Below are 27728 nucleotides of genomic sequence, written 5' to 3'. Positions count from 1 at the left end.
AGTTTTTGAGTAAGCAATAAAATAGACAATATGAGTTCTAATCATTTGTCAGTAGTGTCTTTCATATTAAGGATGCAAGCCTGAGGTCTAGCTTTTTAATCATATTTAATCCAGATATCCCATAAGTTTTCCATTTTCCCACTAATTCTCCTGTGAATCTTTTTTAAGTACTATATTTAACTTTCATCTATAAAGTTCCTGTGCTTTCTGCAAATGATCACTTTTCTCAACATCAAATGAATTTCTTAATCTAACCACACATCATTATTTTCGCAAGCATTTTAACTAAAGCAAATGTTCTGAATTATGAACATCCTTAATTGAACTACACATGCAGTTATCAGAAATAAAGAAAGGAGATGCTTCTCCAACCACACTCTCTCTAGAACGTGGACTCTTCCAGGAAGAGAAAATTAGAAGTAATATTGATTATTTTTTTTCACATTGGAGGAAGAGCTTAACCTTGAAGGGCTTGTAGAATCTGAGAATTAAAATTTCTTATTTAAAGCTACAGATAGTAAGTTTGAGTTTTCCAAGTCACTGCAAAAGAATGCTTTGCTCTTCATTACTTACTATAATGGATTGTTAGGTGGTATGCATAATGTGTTGTCTTTAATAGTTTAATTCCTGTTCTCTTTCTTTCCACCTAGCCAAAGCTATCCACAAATTCCTACTCAAATCCAGCTCCTCGGGAATCATCCCTGAACATGCCAGCTGGAATTGATCCTTTTCTTTCCCAAAATCCTGAGTAAATTCAAACCGCTTATTTGGCATTGCTTGTAGAGAGCTTTAGAGAGTTCACAAGCTGAAAGGGACCTAAGAATCATTCTACGTAATCCTCTCATTCTGCAAATAAGAAGAATAAATCCAGAGAGTTATGCAATTTTTTTCTTAAGTAACACGGACACACATCGGAGGCTAGTTTGCCCAGTTCCCAGCGTAGTCCATTCCTTTATGCCACAAACGCCTTCACACTTACTGCCTGGTATTATTGGTTATTTTTTCAAGAAGACTTGACATCTCACCAATAGCACATCTTGAGGTCGGTGAACTCTTTTAACTTCTTTGTTATTTCTTCACTTGATAGCTTAATCTATACGCATTTTTTATATAATTTTTTTGTAGACTAATTGTGTTTTAGGTAAAGTTTACATCGATTTGACCTATTCTTCTCTTCCTAAATTCAGAAGGTAATGCTGGAAAAGTCCAAGGAGGTAGGAATAAAACAGCAGCAAGGTAAACAGTAGGAGCTGATGAGAACAATCAGAACGCTTACAAAAATCCAACGAGACACTTCTAGAATTGAAGGTCATTTTCTCTGGAATAATTACATCACGTAGGTTCACTCTGCAAGGATGGAAAGTGTGTTTGTTGAACCAGGATGGCAGGATGCCCAAGTGCAGGTGAAGTTGTAGAGGTGAGCGAGTAAGGAGGGCTTCTGCCGGGCGGGACGGGGGTGAGACCAGTCGCGGGATTGGGGAACTCCAAGCCGAAGCCCCGGCCGGCGGCCTGGGAGCTCGGCGGGCGGCCGGGCCGAGTCCGGGGCCGCAGGGCCGGCGGGGCCGGCGGGGCCGGGGCCGGGGCCGGGGCGCGGCGGCGCCGTCGCCGCGCGGGCGTCGCCGGGGGCCGCGTCGGGCCGGCGGAGGGCGCGGGGGCGGGGCCGGCGGGCCGCGGAGGGGCGGCGGCTCGGGGCCTCCAGGCCAGCACGCGGCGGCGCTCCCGCGCCGAGCACGTCCCTGGCCTCCGCCTCCGCCCCCTCGCTCGCTCGCTCCTTCCCGCCCTCCCCGCCGCGCCGGCCGAGCCGGCTTCCCCTCGGTCTCTCATGAATATTGAGCGGCCCCTGTTGTATTTCCCGAGCTCCATTGCGGAAGCCGAGGCTCGCCATATTGTGCGGCGGCGCCGGCGGCCGCGGCGGCTTGGACCCGAGTCTCGCTCCAGCCGCGGCCAGCGGAGTCCCGGGCCGGGGCAGGGGCCGGTGAGTGGGGCGGGCGCGGGGGCGAAGGGCGCGGGCACGGCGGGCCGGGCCGCGCGGCGTGCGGCGCGGGCTGCGGGCGGCGGACGGCGGCCCCGGGGCGGGGGGTGTGTGTGTGTCCGCGGGGGTGCGAGGGGAGATGGCGTCGCCGCCCCCGGCCGCCCTCGGCGCGGGGATGGCGGGGGCCGCGGCTTCTCATTGTTCGCGTCCCCTCGAGGGTCCGGGCGGGGGTCGTGCGTCCGGCTCGGGGAGGACCCGGGGGGCGAGCTCTCGGCTTCCTGCCTGGGCTGCGAGCCGCTCGCTCCCCGCAGTTCAGCGCCGAGGCCGGGGCTGCGGGGCGGCCCCCTCGCCTCCCGGGCCGGGGCCCCCTCCTCCCCGCGGCCCCCTCTCCGGAGGCGGACGGCGTGGAATGCGGGTTCTTTCCCTCCGGGGTTCCCCTCGCAGCCGAGGGTGCGTGTCTGCGCCGTGGGGGTGGGGTGGGGCGCTTTGTGCAGATAGCCCCCTTCCCCCAGGGTGCTGGAGTCGGGGTTCGCAGGTGGAGACGGTGCTCGGCGTCGGGGTTGGGGAGACCTCGCTGGGCTCAAACATTCCTGGAGTGCCGCCCGCTTGCTCGGGGGGATCTGTTGCTGCTTTCTGAAACCGCGAGGTTGCCCCGAGGGGTCGTGGGGGGAGGGGGGGGTCTCGATTCGTTTCTGCTGGAAGCTTCGCGTTTTGAATGCTGCCCTTTACGCCGAGATCGTCGGTACCCTCGCTGTCGCCGGGGAGCCCTCGTTTTGGTTGTCAGGATCGTTTCCCTGCCACCGAAGTAGCCTCCCTACTCCCGGAGATGCTGTTAATAAAAATTGGTCTCAAACTTTGAGGTTCATTCCGATGATTTGCCCGCTAAGGCCGTCGTGGCTTTTCTCCTTGAAGGCTTTTCGGGTCCCTCTACTGCGTGGCTGTCAGAAGTTGTGGGAGAATTTGGGAAAATGATTCGAAATTGTCTGGTTTCCTTGAGGGGCGTGAAGAAATTTTCTGTGAAGGGGATAGATTTTGAATTCGTTATGTTAGTAATATGCTTTATTTTAAAAATTAAAACTGAGACATGGTTTCAGCGTTTTAGACGGGGAATTATGGCGAAAACCAGTGTATGCGTGATTTGCATCATATAATCTACTTTCGGTAGTTCCAAGATGATCAGCTGGAATACTTAGTGTAATCGGTAGATAATCTACTTTCCCCACTTGTCTTGGGGTATAATTGTTGAATATTTTAATAACTTAGATTGATCTTGGTTCCTAAAAAGAATATTCGATTCTTTGATTTATAAAGAATTTGAATGGCAGCAGTATGGCTCTTGGTTATTTCCCTAACCCCCCCACCCCCGAAATTTCTGCTTGCCACACTCAACAGGTATCTTTTAAAGTCTTCATTGTACATTGAACGTACTTTTTTCGTAAAAAAAATGAGTAGTCATATAAGACTCCATTTTCCAGGGATAGCACAGCAAATATGGCCTCTCTTTCTAAGGATTTGAGTTATTTCCTTCAGGTACCCTTGTGGAGTCCACATTTGAGGTTAATTATAGTAGGTGTGGGAGTGAAATGGAGAATTTATGAAGGAAAACGGCCTGAGTAGACTAGTCCCTTTGAGTATTTGAAAAATATGCTGTGGTCCTCAAATGTGCTGCATAGAAAGATTTCAAATTAGAGCTCCTAATATAATGTATACAATGCAGACATTCAGAATACCGAAATTTTTGAGTTTTTTCTCTGCCTGTGTGGAGCACTCAGACATCTCCCAGATTTGTATGGATAGAAATGTAGAGCAGGTCAGCAAACATTTTTGGAATTTCATTTGTCTGTTACTGACCTTCAGTGTGTGGTGTCAGGTCTGTCTCTTTGATTTATTCATGATTTGTGTTTATATTATGCAGTCGTTGGAGTAAAGGTGATATATGTGTAATGAATAATATAGAACCAGATGTTTCAGTGACAGTTTCATTTCTGTATGTTAGCAAAAAAACCATAATTCCTTCCAGCAAAAGAAGTGAGTTAACATTAAAAGGCACTTTATTAAAATTATGACAGCATTTCTAGTATGACTTAAAGCACCTCATAATTTTGTAGCGACTCATTTATTAAATCTGGAGAAACTAAACAATGCATCACAGTTTGCAGTTTTAAAAAAGGAAAAATACTGTGAGGCTATGTATATTCTGCACACATACAGATCTACAGTTGATTTTCAGTTAGTATTATACGTGCTATGGGAGACATACGTTTTCATCAGACATCAGTTATTTGATTGCCTGAGTTTTTCTCCATTTCTCTGAATTCTGTTATAGTGACTGATTGAATATTTATTTGCATTTACCTACGTAGATCCCCGTATAATTTGGGGTACAAAAATACAGCATTTACCTCGTCCATTCACTAAAGGTCCAGATAGCCTCTCTATCACCCATCCGCCTCCAGTGACACCCGAGTTTCACCGTTTCTACCTAATGTGTCAAATGGGTCCTCTGGTGTCTCGCTGTAAGGAGCAGTGTGATTGATCTTACAAGGATGTACTTGACTGTGGTAGTGCAGCTCTTTGGCACCGAAGTGGAAGCTGGTATCAATTAGTATGTCCATGGGCAGGAGCTAGGTGATGAATCCCTGACTCGTAGGTGCTCCGGTTGGGTGAGCCGTTACCAGATTCTAAGCTCTGTGGAAGAACTCTGGTGGAACTGGCCTCAGATTTTCACATTTAAAATTCTTTTCACTTCTGTTTTATCTTACATATGTTAGGCAGCTGAAGTACACTAGTATGCCTGGGCCTACTGATAACTTGTTGGATGCTCAGCACCTATATACATTACTAAAAATTCAGAGAGAGTCCTATTGCATGAATTTGCATTCTCCCATGTCATTTTGAAAATGGATTAATAACATGTTTATTGCTTCTACATGACTGCTATTTCGTCATAATTAAAAAACAATCAGTTTAAGTACAATAAATTGTCTAGTGAGGTCATCCTATTAAGTGCAGTAACCATGCGAAAAATATCAAAGCATTTTTTTTCATTTGTTTTCAACAAATGTGTTGATTATGGGCTCTCCTGCAAGAGAGATTTCTTTTTGTTTCTATGCTGTAGAGTGGAGTTGTATTTTCTGAAGAGGTTAGTTTCTAAAGCCAATGTGTAAAATGAAAATCACATGTAGTAAAAAAATTATGCTTGAAAATCCTTAAGGGAAAACAGCATACCAGTAAGTTCAGCTCAGTTTTAGAGTTGGAACAGATTGCTGTTTCTGTTGCTGAACACTAGGTGTTCAGTTTGGGGCTTGCAGTTTGGGGCTATTTTGAATAACGGCAAAGAAAAGTCTGTCAGTACAGGAATCGCATTCAGCATGGCGTAATGCTCACACTAGGAGAGGCTTGTGGGAACTCATTCCACCGAGGAACAGCGGATCAGCCCGACATCTCACATTTTCTGTCGGCTGTGTGCTGTAGCAAAGGAGGTGGCTGTGTGCGGTGGGAAGAGCTTGCACTATTTAAATGTTTCTCATTTCCTCTCCTTTTTAAATTCGATAGTTTAAATCACAAAAGTCCTGTGATTTTTGTGCTGCAACTTAACAGACACAAATTTAAAGGGTTTTTGAGTTATCCTTCATAAAATAGATTTTATCTGTAGGAATAACTCCAAACTTTCTTCCCCTTTCAATGAAGCAGCAAGATACCTCAGAGGAGAGCAGCCAGAATCACTGGGTTTATTAATGTGCTAGTGTTGAGTAAACAAATTTCAATAGGAATTTCAACAGAGGGGATTTAAAATAGGGAGTTGGTTAGATGGGTGTAAGGGCAAAAAGAGAACAGTACAGTAATCCTAAGAGCTCCGAGAAGGGATTCCACTGGCTTGGTTCTGAACCTTTGAGGAGGTCAGGAGTGTTCAGCTGCTGGTAGGGCTAGTTCTGGGAGTGTGGAAAGAAGCTGGAGGCTGGAACCGATTACTGCCGCCACGGTCAGGGGCTACAGTTGTCGCTGCCAGGAATTGAAAGGAAGTCCCCTCGCCCTGTCTTCCTCTTTTATAACCTCTGTTTACTACTCCCATTGGCAAAGCCTAACGAGGAGCCTGCTGGCAGCAGAATCAGTTAAATATAGTTGCATGAGCTCCATAGAGCAGAGTCTAGAATGGTGGTTTGGAATTGAGGGTCAGGGAATGAATGACCTGCACAAATAGTTTAGGTTAAAATACAATAATTTAAGTAGGGAATCCTCTCCTTACCTGCCTGTTAAAAAAAAAAAAAAATTATTTCTTCTGTGTGCCAGATCCTGTGCTAGGGATTAGGGATGGAAAAGTGAATTGAACCAGATTTCTGTCTTTGAGGAATTTACAATCTAAGTGGAGATGATAAATGAACTATTGTACAGTGTGTTAAATGCAGTAACAGATGAGTAATGTGCTTTGAAACCCAAAGGACATAGCGACCTACCTGCCTCTTCTCTGCCTAGCTAAACATCATGACTACTCTTTATTTCGTATCGTGGTCAAATCCAGCTTCATTTTCCGTGACTCCTGTGTTCAGCCTAACTCCTATGAAAGCTGTTTCTCAGATGCCTCAATTTTTTCATGTGGTCATAATCATTATTAAGCATTTCTCTGTGCTTTATTCACTTGGATTATAAAGACCATCACTTTCTCTGCACGTCTGTCTTGGTACTACTGTGCATGTGGAAGATGTTTGAGGATTGTTTATTTTTGCACTGGATAATGGGAATTAAAATATTGATCATTACCTTTGCAGACATTGTATATGCCTTCCAAGGTCATTAGAAAATAATTTAGGTAGAGTGTTACTTGATTTTATAGATGTGAGAATTGAAAGAGTAAAATAATTGGTTAATATAAACTGTATTGTACCAATAGCTGATCTAGAGATAGGACTTTGGATTTCTGATGTGCTATATTCCATAGCCAGCAATTTTGGAAGGCATTCTGTTTGGCTAACTCAAATCTTCTATGTCTTTTATTATAGCCTAATATACTACAATCTCACAGTTATTTTGGGGGCTGGGGGAAGGAAACATAAGTCTCTTGTTTTATTACCTAAAATTAGAAACATCTTGCAGTTTTTCTTTACATTATTATTTTTAGTTGTTTATTGTCTCCTTTTTTTTTTCTATTCTCTGTGTTACCACATCTGTATTAGCTGTTGTAAAAAGTGCAGATCCGCAGTACTACTTTTTAGAAGCGTTTTCTGCTTGTTTCCCCCACCATACACACACTGTGTTGATTTAACTCAAAACCAGCTGATTTTTCGCTTTTCAAAAGATGTATGCCTCCATGCCAGTAATTGCATTAAAGCCTCACTGTTTACACTACTCGCTATATAGAGTCTAATTCAGGCCATCTTGGAATCCAGCCACATGTTTTATAGAAGTCTTTACTATATTACAGAAGGGGTAGTGTTGGATATAGTAGAAGGAGCTTCAGAATTGAAGGCAGAAGACTTGGTTTCTAGGTCTGGTTCTGTCACTCCCAAGAATGTTGGCTTTCTGTTTGTTTTCTATTAAAAAAAAAAAAAGAAAGAAAGATAAACAAACAACCTTGTTGACCTTACAGGTTATTTGTAAAGACATGAGAAGTAATGTAAGTAAAAGGGGTTTTGTAAACAGTGAAGCATATTGTAAATATAAGGGATGTATGTGAAGAAGGAGAGACAGATGGATTGATTTATGGCCTGGATCCTGGGGTTGGTTTTGTGTCTACTTTCAAGTTTTTAAGTTTCCATATCTAAAAGAAAGTTGTTAGGGTGAAAATGGGTTGTGGGAGAAGTTGTGAATGTCCTATATAACCTTACTTTTCCTAAGTCTCGTGATAGTATAGTATTTTCCCCTAACAGATGTGAGGTAGTATCTCATTGTGGTTTTGATGATTAATGATTTGAGCATCTTTTCATTTACCTGTTAGCTATCTCTATGTCTTCTTTGGGAAAATGTCTATTCAGGTCTTCTGTCCATTTTTTAATTGAATTGTTTGGGTTTTTTGGTTATTGAGTTGTTTAAGTTCTTCACATATTTTGGATATTAGTCTCATGTCATAAATATGATTTGCAATTATTTTCTTCCATTCAGTAGTTTGCTTTTTCATTTTGTTGATGGTTTCCTGAATATTTTAATTGTTAATAAGGAGCACCACCTTAACGGACATTTAAAAAACATACCACCTAAACATGCTCGTTTTGTAAAGAGCTTTAGATCTACATATTGACTCTTAAAATCGTGTTGATTTCCAGTATATATGACCTATGCCAAATTTTTGCTGCTTTCCTGAACCTAAATTTTATGCTAATCATTGGATTCATCAGAGCTATGACTTCTTTCTGTCCTTAAAGTATCTGTTTTTTTTTCTCATACCTCTTCTAAGACTCTGGCCTTTGAAACTGCAGGAACTGCCTTTCTAGTTTTAAACTTTTAATATGAGTTGCGGAAACCAAAAGACAAGAAAGACCTGAAAAGAAGAAAGATTAAGTCATTTTACCTTTTGGAATTGTTTCTAGAACCCCAAATGAGAATTGAGGTTTCCTGAATCCCAGTCTGGCTGCTGCTATTCTGCATAATAGTTTTTTTCTTTTTCAGCAAGATAAAGTCCACCTTATGTGACAAGGGGACACTAGAAACACTTACTTCACTTCTTTATTCTTAGCTATAGTTGTCTTAAAACTGTTAAAATCTGCACTTATTGTGATTATAGCAATAACAATAATAATAGAACTTGAAAAAATGGAGGGAACCCTACCCCTCACAAACTCCAAACAACTGTGTTGCTTTCTAAAACATAACTCTTACATAGCTGTGATTGTAGTACAGATGCATATTAATGGCTTCTCTCATCACTTTACCTTCCTTACAAGTTTTACTCATCATTGCATATGGTATTAATAATTGCTTTTCGTGATCGAAGAAGTTTCCTTTTGCTGATGCTGCAGCGAATGTCTCCCTGCTGATGGCACTATTTGTAGTAGTAGTAATGATGGTATGTGTGGTGTCCTGGTTAAGGGCATGACCCTCTTAGTCAAACAGACCTGGGTTTGAGGCTTGCCTCTCATCCTCAGTGCAAGACTGTGAGGCAGATTGCTTGCTTGCTTGTTTATTTAATTACTTATATTTTGGCTCAATTTCCTGATTTATTAAATGAGGGCAATTGTAGTGCTACTTTATAGAGTTGTAAGGAGTAAGCAGGATTTCATATAAAGTGGTAAACACTCTCAATGTAATCTCTTATTAATAGCATTATTTTCTAGAACTGGGATAACTGGGTGAAAGAATCTGAATGTTTTTGTATCTCTAAATATGAATTGCCAGCTGCTTGCTGAAAAAGTTATTCCAGTTGCTGTTAGGAGAATGTGGGGGCATCAGCCTTCAGCTTTCTTTCTTTTTTTTTTCTTAACCTAATTATTTTTTTTCCTGTGTCACTGCCTCACCACAAATTTGATTTTTCAACAGATTATGCTCTTTCCAGACATGTAGATCCCGTTGGTATGTGTATTTTCGGTGACATAGGGAATGTTGCTGTGACTTCGTGTGTTGTTACTTGCTAAAGCACGTCTGCTGCTTCTGTCAGGAATCTGCACTTGATGGGAAAAATGAAATAAAATTTCTTCCTAGGAAAGGATAACAGCCTTAGTATACCACTTATCAAAAGTTAACTTTTGTTCTGGCATATGGCGCTTTGGACTAGAAGTCAGTGTAGTTAACTAGATTTTTATTCTTAGTTTTGTCATGATATGCTTATGTAAATCTTTAAAGCTTTACTTTATGCCTTAGTTGTGTTTTACATCTTCCTCTCAGAGACAGAGATACTAGATCTGTCTGTGCCATTAAATCAGCAGATTTTTATTGGGAGCCAACTACGTGTGCCAATGACATAGAGTCTGCAGCCAATAAAATAAAACTGATTACTGCTACCACATCAGTATGCTCTCTTGTTGACAGTTTCCTGTAACCTGGGTAGGGGTGTGAAGTAGAGTTGGTAGCCTTCTTTGCTTTACTTAGAACTCAGAATTTTTCTCTTCTGCTCAGAAAATTGTCATTGTTCTTTGTGTCTCTTGGTCTTAGGGCACTGGAAGAGTTAAAAGTATTCCCTCTCTAAGAATGTGGTTAGTTTGTGGTATAGAAGTGGTGTGTGTTCAAGGCCAAGAGCCTAGATTATGCCTAAGCCTGAGATCCAGACTCCTAGTGACTCAGTAGTTTGGCAGTAGGTCTCTAGATTCAAATAATTGGATGAAGCAATTGAAAACCCCTTAGGCAAGCAGGTTGAGGCATCCTTAGAAGTTACAAAGTCTAGACTGGCAGGTGAGAACCAGAAGTAAAGCACCAGTGTAAGGAATGTTTTGTCAGAGAATTTTAGAATTCAGGAAATCAACAGAAATGGTGAGTTCTGACCAAATAGGGTAAAAAATATATAACACAAGAGAAACAAACAACCCTCCTCCCCTAGATGTACAGCCTCAAGTATCAAGGATACCAGTTCAGGGGCAAACCTATACATAGCCAGCTGATTGTTTAAACTATATGTGCACATAAGCCAGGTGGACGTGGAGAAGTATGATATCAGCAATTTTCTGTAAGACAAGGAAAAGAAATGAAGAAAGCCTTGACTATGATTTGGAATGTTAGATTTGTGAACTTTAATACACACTCTGCCTCTTTTTGACCTGCTTTGAGAAGAATGGAGGAATTGACTGGTTGTGGTTGGTTGAAGTATTCAAGTCGAAAGAAGTTGCCAAAGATAGAATATCTTCTTAGCTTAAGAGGAGAGGACTGTCTTTAGGCCTAGTACTATTAAGCATATTTAGGCAAGATTTTGGTCCACAAAATATTAGAGCTAAGAGGGCTCTTGATGCTACTTGATATAAATTCTTATATTTAAAAATAAGGAAATTGGATCCTCAGCTAAAGGGACAAGGCTTATCTCACTCAAGAATTTAGAAACAGCATTTTTACCATTTGAGTATATTTGTAGAAAATTTGTGACTACTCCTATTTCAGTGACCAATATTCATGTCTCCACCTAGTGGCAACAAATATTTTGCAAGGCTGAGTACAAACATGGGGGGACACTGCTAGGGGGAACTTTATTAATCACCACATTTGAGGAAGAGTCAGCCTGGTGACAGTCGTGTCGCTTTTGCAAAGAGAAAGGAGGAGACGGTGTGCCTAATGCTATTTTCATATTTCGTAATCTTATTAAGGAATTTGTGAACTCTGTACAGTTATACCTGAGTTAGGCGGCACATTCATTGTTAGTATAAAAGTGTGTTAAGCTTGTGTTGTAGAGTTTGCATACATACACATACATATTACATACATATGTATATAGTCACACATATAGAATTTTTCCTTATGAGTTAGAAGATATCAGTGGAGAAGAGCTGAATTAATAAATGATGATGGGACAATAGCCAGTTACAGATAATTTAGAACTCAGGAAATCAACCAAAATGGATAATAGCCAGTTGGTGGTGGTGGTGGTCGACAGATCTTGACCTCTTAAGTGTAAGAAATGAAACTCTGAACGTATTAGAAGAAAGTATGGATGGATGGTGGATGTTTTTATAATTTTAGAGTGTGGATGAGCTTTCCAAAGAAGCCGTAGAAGAAAAGATAAATACATTAAAAACATGTAAAAAATAAAATCTATGTCCTAAAGAAGTGAAAATTGGGAAAGAACATTTAACACTCATGGCAGACAAAAAAAGGTTAATTTCCTTAACAGAAGACGTTCTTACAAGTTAACTTAAAAGTTATGTATATATACATATATATACACACACACACACATATATATATAAAAGTAATTGACAGACCAAAAAATGGCCAACAAAGCTTTGAAAAAGGTTCAACTCGTGATTGAAGCCTTGCAAATTAAAATAACAATAAATATCATTTTTCATCTATAAGATTGGGCAGGCTTTTTTAAAAAACATGCTGCCGATCCTTAATTGATAGGTGAGTAAATTGGTATAGCAATTTAGCAGTAATCATCAGAATAAAAAAATTTGTTTTTCCTGCTTTTCAATCCAGTAGTTTTGCTTTGAGGAATTTGCCTAATTACCTTCTTACCTAAGGCAACTTATTGATCTCTCTCAGCATTGTTTTGTGATTTTCAGTGTACAAGTCTTTTGCCTTCTTGGTTAAATTTATTCCTAAGTGTTACTCTTTTTGGTGCTTTTGTAAATGGAATTGTTTTCTTGATTTCTTTTTCAAACTGTTCATTGTTAGTCCATAGAAATGTGGCTGACTGTTGAATCCCTCACCCCCCGACTCTGCTGAATTCATTTATTAGTTCAGTATCTTATACCCATTTGTGTACACTTTAGGGTTTTCTACATATAAGTTAAGTCATCTGTAAACAAACATTTGCTTTTGGGAGTTTGTGGCTTTATTCTCTTACATAGCGCATGCATTTTGCCTCTTAAGTTTTTCAGCTATGCCCCTCCTGATTCATTTTTCTTATTATTAATAGAGCCATTGTAGGCATTTATTATTTGTATTATCGCACAAGTCCTTTAACTTAGTGGTCCCCAGCCTTTTGGGCATCAGGGACCAGCGCTCCTATGAGAATCTAATGCCTGATGATCTGAGGTGGAGCTGAGGCGGAGATGCTAGCGCTGGGGGAGCGGCTGCGAATACAGATGGAACTTCAGTTGCCTGCCCGCTCACCACCTCCTGTGCAGCCCTCCCTGTTCCCGTACAGGGCCGGGGCCGGGGGTTGAGGACCCCTGCTTTAACTGGTATTCTTGCTTTGTTAAAGATCATCTTCCACTGTTGTCAGAGTCGATCTGTTTGTCTTAAATGCGAATCTGACTTTGTCATTCTACTGTGGATATTTCCCCAACATCCTTGCATGGCATATTAGGCCTTCCTTATCTGGTCCACAATTTAAGCTTCACTCTGTGCTACTCCCAGACTCCCTCTTTTCTGTTAACCTAAAAATAATAAAAAAAAAAACAAAAACAAAGATGAGAGGCAACAAGCATTTATTAGAGATAAAAAAGAATTGCAATTCAGGAAACTGATTCTGACAGAGACCCAAATGGTGTCCTGATTACAGGATGAGGGCAAGGAGTTTTATGAGACAAGGAAGGGAATAATTATATGAATAGAAGAATGAAATTTCTATTGGTGCTAAAAGCTGAGTTACTCTTTAGTTATACATAGCTAGCTACTGATTCTGTCTTCAGAAAGAGTCCGTAATCATCAGTTTTTGTGTTCAGAAGGCCCACTTTCGTGTTAGCTATGCAAATGATTGTTTGTAAGACAGTGGTGGTTTGGCCTAGTCCAAGGGTTATTTTGCCCAGTTTAGACATTCCGACGGTTCAAGAAGCAAGACATGCAAGGCAGTTCCTTTGGGATAGCTGCTCTGGCTCCATTTTTAAATGGCTCCACTCAGTTATGTAAACTTTTCACAGTTCACTGGACTTGGGAACCGCTTGGAGTTTCCCAAACAAAACATGCTGAGCCGTGCCTTTCTTATTCTGGTCCTTCTGGACTGCTTTCCTTTCCTCAGTTGGTTAACTTCCACTTTAAACTCTCTTCCAGTCTACGGCCATGCCACCCTGAGTAAGCCTGATCCTGTCTGATCTCAGAAGCTAAGCAGGGTCGGGCCTGGTTAGTACTTGGATGAGAGAGACCACCTAGGAAGACGAGGTGCTGTAGGCGTAAAAAAAAAAAAAAAAAAATACGGGATTGTAAGCTGACAAGGTCCTTGAAATCTATGAGGTCTACCAAGAGTTCCCTCACCTAAAAACAAACAAACAAACACACAAACAAACTCTCTTCCAAGGAAGAGTCTCATTCTTCAGGAAACCTTTTCTGATTTCTGCTCCTCCATTTGACTGCTTCTTTGCGCTTTTGTAGCATTTACCAAATTGTATGGAAAACACATTCAGGGCCCAGTAGGCAGCAAACTCACGGAGAGTCTCTTTTCTTATCCTGTACTAGCTCTCATTGTCTCCTAGACTGTTGTACTCAACTGGTTTTCATTATGGGTCTGTTAGCTTCTAATAGGGGTAGACAGAGGGACAGAAGGAAGATAAGACGACTGCTGCCCATAAAATCAGTATTGACTAATATTAGACCTTGTTAGGTGCATCCTGGAGCCTTGGGGAAAGACCGAATTGCGCCATTAAGAAAGTATGTCTGTTGGAGGGGAGGGGAAGGAGTAGTGTTAGAGGAGCTGAAATAGTGACGGGTGATGAGAACTAAATGGTGGGAGGGCACAGGTCTCGGTCTGTGGTATCTAGGTCTGCATTTTAAATGTTACTTTAAAAACCTTAAAACATTTATTTTCCTTATAACAATAACTTAATTATCTAGAGACTAGAAAACATTAACTCTATTAGCAATACTCAAAAACTTAATTAAGACTAGATAATTCACCTTTGAAAAGTGTCTGCTCTGTGTTCCATAGTATGGAAAAAATATAATCCAATTAGGAATTGATTATATTATCATTTTAAATAAAGAAGCTATTAGGTTAGCAAAAGTAATTTAGATGAGTCTTCCAGATGTTTAGCATAATGACAACTTTTTCAACATAGAGCACTTCCTTTGTGTCTTCAGACACTTACAGAAATTAATGTCTTTCTTACAGCTGTAGTTTCAGATTAAACTGCTGCAAGTAGTTTTTATGAGGTGGTACTTACTGCAGGCAGTGTTATGATGGCAGCTGGATTGCTTGCTCAGAATTTATTATTGCTCCCTGCTTTGCCTGGTCTTGAATAAATTTCTAAAAGCTAACACCTGTGTCCTATAAGCAAGCAGTGTTTTAATTAAGGAACAAATCATTTGGTCATTCACATGTTGTATAATATAATGCAAGAGGAAAAGAAAAATTCTAAAGATTGGAAGAGTGACTTTGATGTGACCTTTATTTATGTTCACAGGTGACAATAGCCATGGAAGAAAAGGATAAGATTTTTATTACAAAAAGAAAGAGAGCTTCTTAGTTTTGTTTCATAGTACCTAGGGAAGCAAATCTCAAATGAAGAAAAATGCTTCATAGGAATATAAAATAAGTAATTTAAAAGTGATTGTATTTTCTGATATATATTTCACAGTTTTAGAAACAAATTAAGCACTTCTGGCCAAGAAAGCATAGTGGGTAAATGCTGTGCTCACCTCCTTTCATGACCACATCAGAATTACAACTAAACTACAGAACAGCCATCATTGGGAGTCGCCTGAGGTCTGGCTGAACAGAAGTCCTGCAACTGGGGACATACATAAGAAGCCACCTTGAGGCTGTTAGGGGTCTGATCCCACACCATGTGTGGCAGTTGAGAATCAGAACGGATATCTTGGCTGCAAAGGTTCCCCCATAGGAATGAGGGGTCCCGGCCCCACACTGGGCTCCCCAGCCCAGGGTTCCAGTGCCGGGAAAAGAAGTCTCCACCCCTCTGGCTGTGAAAACCAGAGAAGATCGTGGCTGAGTGAGAGGAGGGCTCTGGGTATCAAGAGACATTCTTTTGAAGGGGCACATGCTGACAGACTCTGTAGCTCTGAGCTCCAGCAGTGGGGCAGTTGCTTGCCAGGGACATACCGGGAAGAAACTGAATTGTCTGGCTTCAAGGCGAGGGCTGGAGGGGCAGCTTTCTCCCAGACATGTGCTGGCAGAATCCATTGTTTTTTAGTTGAGCCCTTCCCACTCCTGTGTGCAGATGCAGGCAGCTGCCATATCTGAGTCTCTACCAAACTGGCTAACACAGGTCATCCCTATCCCATCCTGGTGATTCCCTGAGACCCTGCCCCGCCCAACTCGTGAGCCCACCCAAGCCACCTCCAGTGGCTTTTCCATACAAATGGCCTATGTTGTCTCATGCCTCAGACTTTCCTAAAATCTCACAAAGATACACAAAACCCAGTCTGCCCATGCCTCTTACTGAACAGCCCAAGCCTGGCACTAGCAGCAGCCGGCCTCGTTTCTCTGGCTCGACCTTTCAAGGCATCTCTAAGCCCAGCAGGGGTGGCGGCTGTGTGAATTAGGAGTGACTCTTGACAGGTGGCCCTGGGCATAGGACAGACTGTGGCTGAACTTGGCCTGCGTTGAGGCCCCTTCTAGGAGGCCCTGGGGCCGGCATTCCTGGTGGCCTGCTTCAGTGGAGCTGGAGCACCACTAGGGCTGTATCTGAGGATGACACACCCAAAGGGCAGACTGGGCAGGCACCAGAGGCCTGCTAAAGTGAATCCAGCTCCGTAGGGTCAGCCCCTCACCGGCCAGTCCTCATAACCAATCAGCGTAAGAGTCAGTCCCTCCCGCTGCCATGCAAACAGCAACCAAGGCTCAGCTACAACAGGAGGGCACACACAACCCATACAACGGACACACCTGGAGTACCTGGCCCAGGTGACCAGAGATTGTGCCACTGGGTCCCACAGGACACCTACTACATAAGGCCACTCTGCTAAGACTGGGACTTAGGAGCCCTACCTGATACACAGAAACAGAGAGGCATTCAGAATGGAGAGACAAACAGGTCCTACATGAAAGAACAGAACAAAGCTCCAGAGGAAAAAAGTAAGCAAAACGGAGACAAGCAATTTACCAGATGCAGAGTTCAAAACGCTGATTATGAGGATGCTCAATGAACTTGGAGGAAAAGTAGATGAACACAGAACTTTAATAGAAAGAAAACATAAAAAAAAAAAGTCAGAAATGAATACAATAAATGAAATGAAGAATACATTAGAGGGAATCAACCGTAGATTAGATGAAGCAGAGGCTCGAATTAGCGATTTAGAAGATAAGGTAGCAGAAAACACCAGGTCAGAATAGCAATAAGAAAAATCCAAAAAAATGAGGATAGTTTAAGGGACCTCTGGAACAACATCAGGCATACCAAGTTTGCATCATAGGGGTACCAGAAGGAGAAGAGAAAGTACCAGAAATTTAAAAACCTTTTTAAAATTAATAATGACAGAAAACTTCCCTAACCTGACAAAGGAAATAGACATTTCAACCCAGGAAGCTCAGAGAGTCCCAAACAAGACACATCAAATTAAAATGTCAAGGGTTAAAGACTAAAGACTCTTAAAAGCAAGAGAAAATCAATTAGTTGCCTACAAGAGAGCTCCCATAAGACCATCAGCTGATTTCTCAACAGCAACTTTGCAGGCTACAGGGATAAGCATGAAATAGTCAAAGTAATGAAAAGGAAGGACCTACAATCAAGATTACCTAGCAAAGCTATCATTTAGAAATGAAACACAGATAAAGAGCTTTCCAGACAAGAAAAAGCTAAAGGGGTTTGTGAATGCCAAATCAGTGTTCAAGAAATGTTAGAGGTACTTCTTTTAAAAGAAGAAAAAAATCAAAGATATGAAAAGTAAAATGGTAATAACAACACATCTATTAACAATTATTTCAAGTGAGAAAGAATTAAATGTTCTAATCAAAAGATATGATGGCTGAATGGATAAGAAAACAAGACCTTTATATATACAAGGGATTTTCTTCAGATTGAGAGACATACACAGACTGAAAGTAACAAAATGGAAAAAGATATTTCATGAAAATGGAAACAAACAAAAAATCCGGGGTTGCAGTATTTATACCAGACAAAACAGGCTTTTAAACAAAGGTTGTATATCATGAGACAGGTAGTATTGTCAAATTATTTATTTATAAAAAATTTGCCCATTCCAGAGTGGCTTTTGACCCTCTATTCAACCCCATTTGACTCTTGGGAAGTTCACCATCGTGGCCTCGCTTTAGGCCTGTAACATCTTGTGCGTTTTCCCCTTTACTTACCAGCAGCACCGACCTTTCTTTCTAACATGTCTCTTCCTTTGAAAGTCCTTCCTCCATCCCTCTACTTTAAATAAATAGGTTCTCTTCTCTTACCTAATCCAGTGCCCTTTTAAAAATCTTTTGTGTAGCACTTAAAGTTTTAATTTATTGTGTGCATACTTGTTTCGTTTACTGCTCTTATTCCTAGCACTTTTTACAGTGTGCGGGGTGCAGTAGATAATCAGTATTTGAATGAGTGGATGGTGTGTGATCTTATGAAAGGATTCGGGCACGGAGAGGAATCTACCTGGATAAATAGGCCTGTTCTCAGGCAGATTAATTTTGGTAAAAATGCTTCAGGAAAATCGATAATATAGAAATTCTCTTAAAACTAACCAAGTCTTGTATATAGCCCCCTAGAAAGCTTTTGGGTAGTCAAGGAGAGCACATACATACTCCACTTTGAAGATTCCTAGTTTAATCATGTAAGTGCAGCATTGGTAAGCAGTAGTTTTCTTTATGTACCATTTAAGGTTCATTTTTTCCTTTCTAAATGGCTTACCTTACTCATTTATTTATTGAAAAGCAGGCTCATTATAAAGTAGACTCATTTCTGAGTGTAGGAGAAAGTATTAGGACATATTAAGTCACTAGGGTAGACATGGCAGCAATTGTAACACAATACACGTAAGTCCAAAGCATGGGATGTACTCTATACCTTTGCATCTGTTTTATTCTACTCAGGCATGTATAACCTTTTCTCTCTGGCTTCTTTCAGGATTTTTTTCTTAATCTTTGAATTTCTGTAATTTGCCGAGGTGTAGTTTTTGGAGGCACTTATTCTGCCTGGTGTTCTCAAAGTTTCCTGGACCTGTGGTTGGTAATCTGACATTAATATGGGGAAATTCTCAGTCATTATGGTTTAATTATTCTCTGTCTCCTCTCTTTCTTCTCCTCTTGGCATTTCCATTATACATGTTTTGTCGTTACTCTGCAGTCCTTGGATATACTATTCTGTTTTTTTTTTTCCCCCAGTCTTTGTACTTTTTCCTTTTTGATGTTCAAAGATTCTATTGGTATATCCTCCGGCTCAGCGGCTCAGCGTTTCTTTCCTTAGCTGTATCCAGGCTACTAACAGGCCCATCAGAAGGCATTCTTCATGTCTTTTACAGTGGTATTAATCTCTAGCATTTGTTTTGTTTTTTCTTTAGGATTTCCACCTTTCTGCTTACGTTGCCTATCTGTTCTTGCGTGCTGTCTACTTTACCATTGGTGCCCTAACTTATTAATCATAGTTGTTAAATTCTTGGTCTGATAATTCCACCATTCTTGCCATGTCTAGTTCTGATACGTGCTTTGTCTCTTCAGATTCTGTTCTTTACCTTCTGATATGCTTTGTCATTTTTTTCCTAGATAGCAGGACATGATGTACTAGGCTAAAGGACCTGCTGTGAACAGGCCTTTAGGAGTGGAGAGGTGTGGGGGGAACGGAAGGGCTCTGTAGTCCTATAAGTAGGTCTCAGTGTTTCAGCGAGCCTGTCCCTCTGTACTTTGTGCATATCATAGGTGTTCTCAGTCTTCACCCCACCCTTTTAGGCATGACAGGATGGCTAGAATGAACTGGAGTTGGGTATTCCTTTCACCAAGTCAGATGGGTTCCAGATAATACCTCAGCATATTAGGTTCTGGTTAACCAGTTTCCCTGAGGGCAGGGCATTTTAAGAAGACCTTAGTGACCTAATCAGTGGTTTAAAGAGCTATAAGGTCGATTCTGTGTCTTTGGCAAAAGTTGGACTAGATGGCCATGCTGAAGAGTCCGATATTGTCCTGATTTTGTTTGAAGTTGGATGACCATGAATTAAAAGAAAAAAAAGTATTGTTTTGGGTTAAGGCTGTTTTCTATACATTTGGTAATAATTAAGTACTTTCTGTATATCAACTTTTTGGGCACTTAGAGATAGATTAGCGATAGTCTCTTGCTCTCAAGTAGCTCATATTTATAAGTAGAGGGAGTCTTGAGCTTTCCCTCTTTTTAAGTTTTGAGAAGCCAGTGTGTAATTTCTATTTTTTTTATTCTTAGGCTTTACAATTTCCAAAAATCAGTTTTGAGATTTACTTCTCTTTCAGATACTAAAATTGTTTTTCTCTTCTTTTTATTCTTAGCAATGTCTCAGGCCGTGCAGACGAATGGAACTCAGCCATTAAGCAAAACATGGGAACTGAGTTTATACGAATTACAACGAACACCTCAGGTAATGTAGGCTAAGATAACTTAGGAGAAATATGAGACATGTAAACTGGGATACATTTTTAGGAAAGAAAACTTGAAAGAACATAACAGTAATAACAAATTTATATACAAGCAGCCCTGACTTGCGTATATTTGGTTGATTCTTTATTCATTGATTCCACAAATAATTTGAGTGTATACTCTGTACCAGGTCCTAAGATAGGCACTAGGTGATATAGTGAATAAAACATGGAACCAGCCTTTAAGAGTTCATAGGCATTAAACAAGCAAATATCTATGGAATTACATATTTGAGAGGTTGGATAAAAGGAAAGTCCTCAGTGCTGTAATAAATAATGGTGTGTCGGGGGCAGGGGACTAGGGAAGACTGTTTTGAGAACGATAAGATGAGAAAGATGGGGGAAGAAGCAGGCTTAAAGGAGATAAGCATGCGTAAAACTGAACCTATTTTAAGTTCGAGATGCCTGTGGATAGGCAGGCAGAGATGTTAACTAGGGGTCTGGACTAAATATAAAGTTTTAGGGTTTGTCAGCACATTTTAAGCAATGTGAATGGATAAGATAGCCCAGAGAGAGGAGCAGAAGAACCGCATCTAGAGGTGCTTCAGCATTTAGAAATTAAGTAATTATTGAGGAGCCAGCAGAGGAGACAGAGGAGGAACAGCCAGAAAAAAATAAGAAAAAATGGGAGATGGAGACAGGGAATCAAAATCTAAGGTGAAATGTTTCAAGAAAGAGGTTGCCGTTATTGTGTTCAACACTACCACGGAGATGAATGAGGTGAATTACGAAAGCATACATTAGATTTGGCAGCATGTATTTGGCGGCACTTGAGTAGATGGTGCCTCTGTTGAAGGGGGAAGAAGTGAAAATGCATAGGCAATTCTTCAGAGAAGTTTGACTGTGCAGAAGAGCAGAGAAATGGAGCAGAAACTGGAAGGGAACCCAGAATTGGGAAGTTTTAAATTTTGTTTTGTTTATAGGATGGCGGTAGAGCTATATCGACACCTGACACACACACTCCACCCCCCCACCCCCCCACCCCCAGCGCTAAGGTGCATCATCGTACATCTCTCTGCAGCAACCCTGTGGAGGCACTAAGTGAGGCTAACCTAGTGGAGAGGGACAGACCGCTGAAGCCTGGGAACAACTAGAATAAGCCAAAAAATGACATACCTGAGATGGTAGGAAGGAATGCACGTTTGATAGGAAGAGTCATACTTCCTCCTTGGAGCAAGAAAGAAGATTTATCAAGATTTCACAGAGGGAAAATGAGAGCTCTCTCTTTTAATGAAATTTGAGGTAGGGTAATCTATTGAACGTTCATGAGAAAGAGGTCTGCAATTAGAAAAAAAGATATAAAATAGTGTACCGAAAGGAAAAGTGAGTTTGTTAGAGAAACCAGTTGCTGAGCAGTATTTAACACCCACTTGAGGCTGGCGGAATTTTTAGTGCTACCTGTCTGGTCGTGAGATCCCCCCGTCTTTCCCCCGCAGTGCTGCACTCCTGTACAGATGTAGGCATGGAGAACATGGATGGTTGAGTTTATCCAAGGTTGGTATTTTGCTAGGCAAGTTCTTTCTAACAGGAGGAGAGTATAGACTTTTACTAGCTGAGTCATCATTATCATCATACTGTTTCCTCATTTATAAAACGGAGGTTAGAATTCCTAAATCAAAAGTTCATATACGTATTTAAGATAAAATACAGAAAGTGCTTTATAATGAAATATATTATAATTATCTTGAAATATAATAGACATTAGATAATAGTGATAGTTATTATAAATGTAAATATGTTTTACTTGAGTTCTTTATGGACAATATCTATAGTTTCTCGTTCTTTTTTGGTGGAGTCATCAGTCTTTGCCCCTAATAAGAAAACAAGTATAATGGAGAGGCAGTGGAAACAGGAAGCATCATTAACATATGGGAAGCCCTGATTTCTGCTTGCATCTTCCCTTTCAGCAGTCACCTGCTAGACCTCTTTCCTCAATCCATAGGAGTCAGTATTGGTGGCTTTAGAGCTAGGTCATTTTCTTTTTGATGCCACTTTGTGGGAAGGGTGGTGGTGGTGTGGGGGGTGGGGACTTCTTCCTACCCAGGAGTCACTGATCTCTGCAGCTGGGAGATGAGCCCTGGAATGCTACGCTGGAATTCCAGATGCGTTTCCTCACTGAAACATTTTTAAGACACTACAAGTAGAAATACTAATACTTGTTATCCTTCAGATGTACTATAGTTTAAATCAGTTTGTAGGTTAGCTCGACCACTTTGTATAATACTGCTTCTGTGGACCAGACTTTTTAAGGTTCAAAAGTGATTTTAAAATGAACTGTATATAAAATAGAGTATATATTGGACTCTTAAAATAATTTAATGGATGGTATGAAATGTATAATTTACAATAGTCTGTTATCAGCAGGACTGCGTTCTCAGACCCCTAGTGGATGCCTGAAATTGTAGATAGTGCCAAAACCTACATATGCTATGTTTTTCTCATACCTATCTATGATAAAGTTTTACTTAGGAATCAGGCAATTTCATGGATAGATTTTTTTCTTACTATAGATCTTAGCAACCTCAGCAAACAATATTTTTTTTTTCTTTATAAGGAACAATTTTTAAGTTGAGAACTTTCACCTTTTCAGTTAACGGAAGCATTTTTTGGCTTCTCTGGCATATCCAAATTGTCAGCGTCATCACTCTTGCACTTTGGGGCCATTATGAAGTGAAATCGGGGTGACTTGAACGCAAGCACTGCGATACTGAGACACCTGATCTGATAACTGAGAAGGCTACTGCGTGACTAACGTGGGCCGTGTATACAGCGGCCATACGCCTGGCAAAGGGCTGATTCGTGTCCCAAGTGCAGCACGGGGCGGGGTGTGGGGGAGGGCGATGGCATGAGATTCCGTCGCATACTCAGAATGGTACACTGTTTAAAACTTCCAAATTTAGTTTTGGAACTTCTCATTTAATGTTGTCAGACTTGGATGACTGCAGTTGACTGCAGTCGATTGTAGTTGATAGCGGGTGACTGAAATCTCAGAAAATGAAAGTTTGGATAAGGTGGGGACTACTGTATTTCAAAATGGTGTGAATGTTGAAGACAGGAGAATTCTTAGGGTTCATTTAGCCCTAATTTTCTTATTTTGCAGGGTAAGAAAACCATTATTTAGACTCACATTACTAGTTGATATAGCTAGCACTGGAACCTAAGGCATCTGAGTCTGAACGCAGTTTTTTTTTTTTATTATTATACCAGGCTAATTTACCATTGGTTGTCTTTTAAACACATTAATATGTTATCTTTAGCATTAAAATAAGAGCATTTATATAACGAGGCTGGGGGAGACTGAGGAGAATCGGGGGAACTTATAGCTAAAACAAGATTGGCTGTGAATTGACAGTGGTAGCGTCTAGATGATGGGTATGTTGATGTTCATTTTTGTCATTTTCAGTACTTTTGTATATTCATACTTGCCCATAGTAAAAAAATAGGTAGCATTTAATTTTAAGGAGACTCTTTTGTAGGAGGCAATAACGGATGGCTTGGAAATTGTGGTTTCACCTCGAAGTCTTCACAGTGAACTAATGTGCCCAATATGCTTGGATATGTTGAAGAACACCATGACTACAAAGGAGTGTTTACACCGTTTCTGTGCAGACTGCATTATCACAGCCCTCAGAAGTGGGTATGTTGAAATGTGTTATGCTAGGTATTTAAATTGCACCAGGACAGTGTGTGCGCTGTGGATTTTGAGTGCTCAGGTATTCATTTGAGAACTGGAAATTTTTCTAAAGTCTAGGTTTTAATTATAGGAGAATCTTTGTTTTGAAACAGTTGATTTTACAAAATTTTAGAAGCTTTATAGGATAAGTATTTGAGGAAATTACAAAGAATAAAGCCATGGTTTTACCATTTCTTAAGTATATAAAATAATATTTATATGCTGTTTTAATAAAAGAATTTATAACATATATAAAGTAATATATATTAGTGGGTAGGTTTTCCTGATATGACATGGATATCAGAAAGGGGAAATTTATATGAGGAAAGAATAAATTTCTGTGTCTAAAATGGTTATATAGAAATTATTCCGAAATATTTTTCTCTGTTGGAAAGTAGTATAGAATGTCAGCGGTTTCCAAAATCTTGCTTACCCAGATTTTCAGATTTTCAAGAAAGTTTAGGTTAATTAGTTTAAATTTCTGTGACTTAGTAAAGGTATTAGAATAAAGATGATAGCTATCTAGAAACTAGATATTTTTGTCTTTAGCCTAAAGATATTGGAATTGTTTACATTTTTTTCTCTCTTTTTTTATTTAGCAATAAAGAATGTCCTACCTGTCGGAAAAAGCTAGTTTCTAAAAGATCACTAAGGCCAGACCCAAACTTTGATGCACTCATCAGCAAAATTTATCCAAGTCGTGATGAGTATGAAGCTCATCAAGAGAGAGTATTAGCCAGGATCAACAAGCACAATAATCAGCAAGCACTCAGTCACAGCATTGAGGAGGGACTGAAGATACAGGCCCTGAACAGGTATATGGGAAAGAAGGCCGTAGAGGGTAGCCATTTTTCTGAATATTTTATTTAATGTCAGATTTACTTAACAGCCTGTTTTTCAAAAGACAAAGAGCAATAACAAATCGTGATTCTGCATGGATACGTTTTCATGCAGGTACAATCAATCTATGGCTCCAGGTATAATATATGCCTCTAGGTATAATAAGTATTCTTTCTATTTAAAATCCTAGGACTAGGACTTTTCAAAGCCTTCTCTCATACACACTTGTCTCTCTGCCTCCCTACCATTCTGTTTCTCCTCATTGTGCAGAACTTCTTGAAAGAGCTCTCTGTGCTCACCATCTCTCTGCTTTTCCCATTGCGTTTTGAACCTTCGGTGGTCAGCCTTTCGCCTTCACTCCGGCCCTCACTCGTATCGTCTTCAGTGTCACCAGTGATATTCACATTGTAAATTCTAATTGTTAATTTGCAGACTCCATCTTAGCATTTGACAAATTTATTTTACTTTAAATAGTTTTTTTCAGCTGCCTTTCAGGAGGCCATATTTTCCAGATTCCGTTTGTATGTGATTAGCTATTTCTTAAACTTGCTACGTCCAGTACTGAACTTTTTTGTTCTTACTCCCTACTTCTCTTCATTCTCGATCATTTCAGTTGATGGCGGCTCCGTCTTTCCACTAACTTTAGCCAAAAACTTTGGAGTCACCCTTAATATCTCTCTTTTTTTCTCACTTGATGTATTCTAATCTGTGAATAAATATATTTTATCTTTCTCCATAATAATCCAGATTGGTCTAGGCCACTGTCATCTTTCATTCGAAGTACTGAAAAAGCCTCCTAATTGGTGTTTCTGCGTTCCATGCCCACCCCCACATAGTCTGTTTTCAGTACAGCAAACACCCAGAGTGATTCTGTTAAATTGAAAGTCAGATCATGGTTCTCTTCTGCTCCAAAGTCTCGAATAGCTTCTGTTCACATTCAGGTTAAACGACTTAATGATGGCTTCCGAGACATGGCATAATCTGGCTACCTTGTACTCGCGTTCTCTTTTCCACTCTTCCTCTCTGGCGTCTCTTAATATAGTCAGGCCTCAGGAAGAGTCTTCCTTTTCCAAAGTAGGAGATGCCAGTAGAGAGAGACCCATCCATACCTAGTGATTCTCACCTTGTCTGAACATCAGAATGACTTGGAAAACTTTTAAATCCCAGGGCATCAGGTAATACCCCAGAGTCTCTGGGTCCAGGCATCAGTATTCATAAAGTTCCAAGAGTGGTTCCAAAGTACAACCTGTACTTTTAACCTCTCAGCTGCTGGCTGAGAGGTTAAAAGATGGGCTCCAGTCTTATTATATTAAACTGGCCTACAATTCTATCTAGCAAAGTAAAATAAGGCATTAAATATTGAAAGTATTTATTTTAAAAGACATACAATCCTAAGAGTTGTAGGGACTTTAATGGTTATTCAACTTAGCCTTTTACCGAGAGAGAGAGAGAGAGAGAAAGAGAGAGAGAGAGAGAGAGAGAAAGAACTTTTAAATATTCTTATCTGAATCATACCTTTCTTTGGATTTAAAATCTCAAAGAGGTATCAAGATATAAATAAGGATTGCCAATAATTCTTATAGACAATAAAGAAAATTATTAAGTGAATATAAACATTTGTTTAAGTCATTTAAATGGTTGTCTCTGTGTGAGTGGGGTTCTCTAGGACCTTTCAGGGACATGTGGGAAATCCATTATCCAACTTGGAGCCAACTCAGTACTCAAGATTTTCTTTTAGAACTCTATTAAAGCTCAGTAAACATGCTTCAAAATTGATTCACTGGAAAGGCTTAAGTCTAAATGTAAATTTTCTGCAACCCCTTTTTTTTTTTTCATTGACTAGATTACAGCGAGGCAAGAAACAACAGATTGAGAATGGTAGTGGAGCAGAAGACAATGGTGACAGTTCTCACTGTAGTAATGCGTCCACACACAGCAATCAGGAAGCAGGACCTAGTAACAAACGGACGAAAACATCTGATGATTCCGGGCTTGAGCTTGATAATAACAATGCAACAGTGGCAATTGACCCAGTAATGGATGGTGCTAGCGAAATCGAGCTAGTGTTCAGGCCTCATCCCACACTTATGGAAAAAGATGACAGTGCACAGACAAGGTAAGTGTGTGGGTTAGTTTCAGATTATCCACATTCAGAAATTTAACGAGGGAGTTTAAAGGCATTTTTGCATAAGAAATACAAACACTGTTTGTCATCCCATTGAATGCTCGGGCTCATGTGGATATTCTGGCTGCCTGGGTTGTTTTCTTTTTCATGTGCGTCCCACTCACAGTTGGTATCTGACAGGAATGAGCCTCCTAGGTAGATGGGGAAAAGGGATCATTTAAATTTTTGACAATGATACTAGTGTGCCAATAGGTTCTAAAATTTATGCCTGCAAGGTGGCCACTTCACCACTGTATCTTCGCATACTGTCTGCCCATGAGTGCAGATAAACATCAAATATTTGTTCAGTGAGTGAGTGATGTGTACCATGCTTTACAAAGAAGATGCCAAGATTCGCACTTTTCTGTTGTCTTAAAAATCAGAAAATTGATGAATTTTTAGACAATAAGAAATTTGCTCATATTCTTACTGTTCTTGGTGTAGACAGCAGAACTTTGATCATTGGGGTTGAGGGGTATGTTCTTTTTCTTCAGTACTCTTTTTACTGAGTACTTGTATATTTGTTTGATTTTTTGTTATAGCATTTTATGGATGATGAGGTAGGTGGATTTTCTGTGGCCTGGTAGATAAAATAGTAGCAAGCATGTGCTTTCCCCTCTTCTGTACCTTTCAGTAAGAAATTTTTAGATAATAGAGGAATAAATTTATGATATTATTTTTGTTAACAATTGACAGATTTACATTTTATGGAAATGTATTCTATAACCTTAAGGACATCTTCATCATTTATCTAGAAATTAAATTTTTAATGATTTATTTTTTCAGATACATAAAGACTTCAGGTAATGCCACTGTTGATCATTTATCAAAGTACCTGGCTGTGAGGTTAGCTTTAGAAGAACTTCGAAGCAAAGGAGAATCAAACCAGATGAACCTTGATACAGCCAGTGAGAAGCAGTATACCATCTACATAGCAACAGCCAGTGGGCAGTTCACCGTGAGTATTTAAAATAATAGGTTGTTCAGACTGGGAGCACATTGGCCACCTGAGGTT

At 40.3% G+C, this 27728-nt stretch overlaps 1 protein-coding gene and 1 pseudogene across 2 annotated transcripts in view; both read left to right on the top strand.

The window, feature by feature from the left end:
* Positions 1 to 1398: 1398 nt before the first annotated feature.
* Positions 1399 to 27728, top strand: part of RNF2 (ring finger protein 2) — a 28562-nt gene continuing 2232 nt past the window's right edge. The window contains exons 1-6 of one of the 2 annotated variants that reach the window (XM_016145614.2): positions 1399 to 1417; positions 19890 to 19978; positions 23513 to 23673; positions 24309 to 24524; positions 26393 to 26665; positions 27500 to 27671. In XM_016145614.2, the coding sequence (XP_016001100.1) occupies positions 19892 to 19978; positions 23513 to 23673; positions 24309 to 24524; positions 26393 to 26665; positions 27500 to 27671 (909 nt within the window). In that variant the 5' untranslated portion in view covers positions 1399 to 1417; positions 19890 to 19891. Of the gene's footprint in view, positions 1418 to 1758; positions 1976 to 19889; positions 19979 to 23512; positions 23674 to 24308; positions 24525 to 26392; positions 26666 to 27499; positions 27672 to 27728 lie in introns of those variants that run through there. The other variant, XM_016145613.2, reaches the window with a different exon arrangement.
* Positions 13537 to 13657, top strand: LOC118613060 (annotated as a pseudogene).

The sequence above is a fragment of the Rousettus aegyptiacus genome, unplaced genomic scaffold (genome assembly GCF_014176215.1).
Source record: "Rousettus aegyptiacus isolate mRouAeg1 unplaced genomic scaffold, mRouAeg1.p scaffold_m13_p_17, whole genome shotgun sequence".
NCBI lineage: Eukaryota > Metazoa > Chordata > Mammalia > Chiroptera > Pteropodidae > Rousettus > Rousettus aegyptiacus.
Note: the sequence above shows the minus strand (reverse complement) of the source record. Positions and strands in the feature narration are given on the sequence as shown.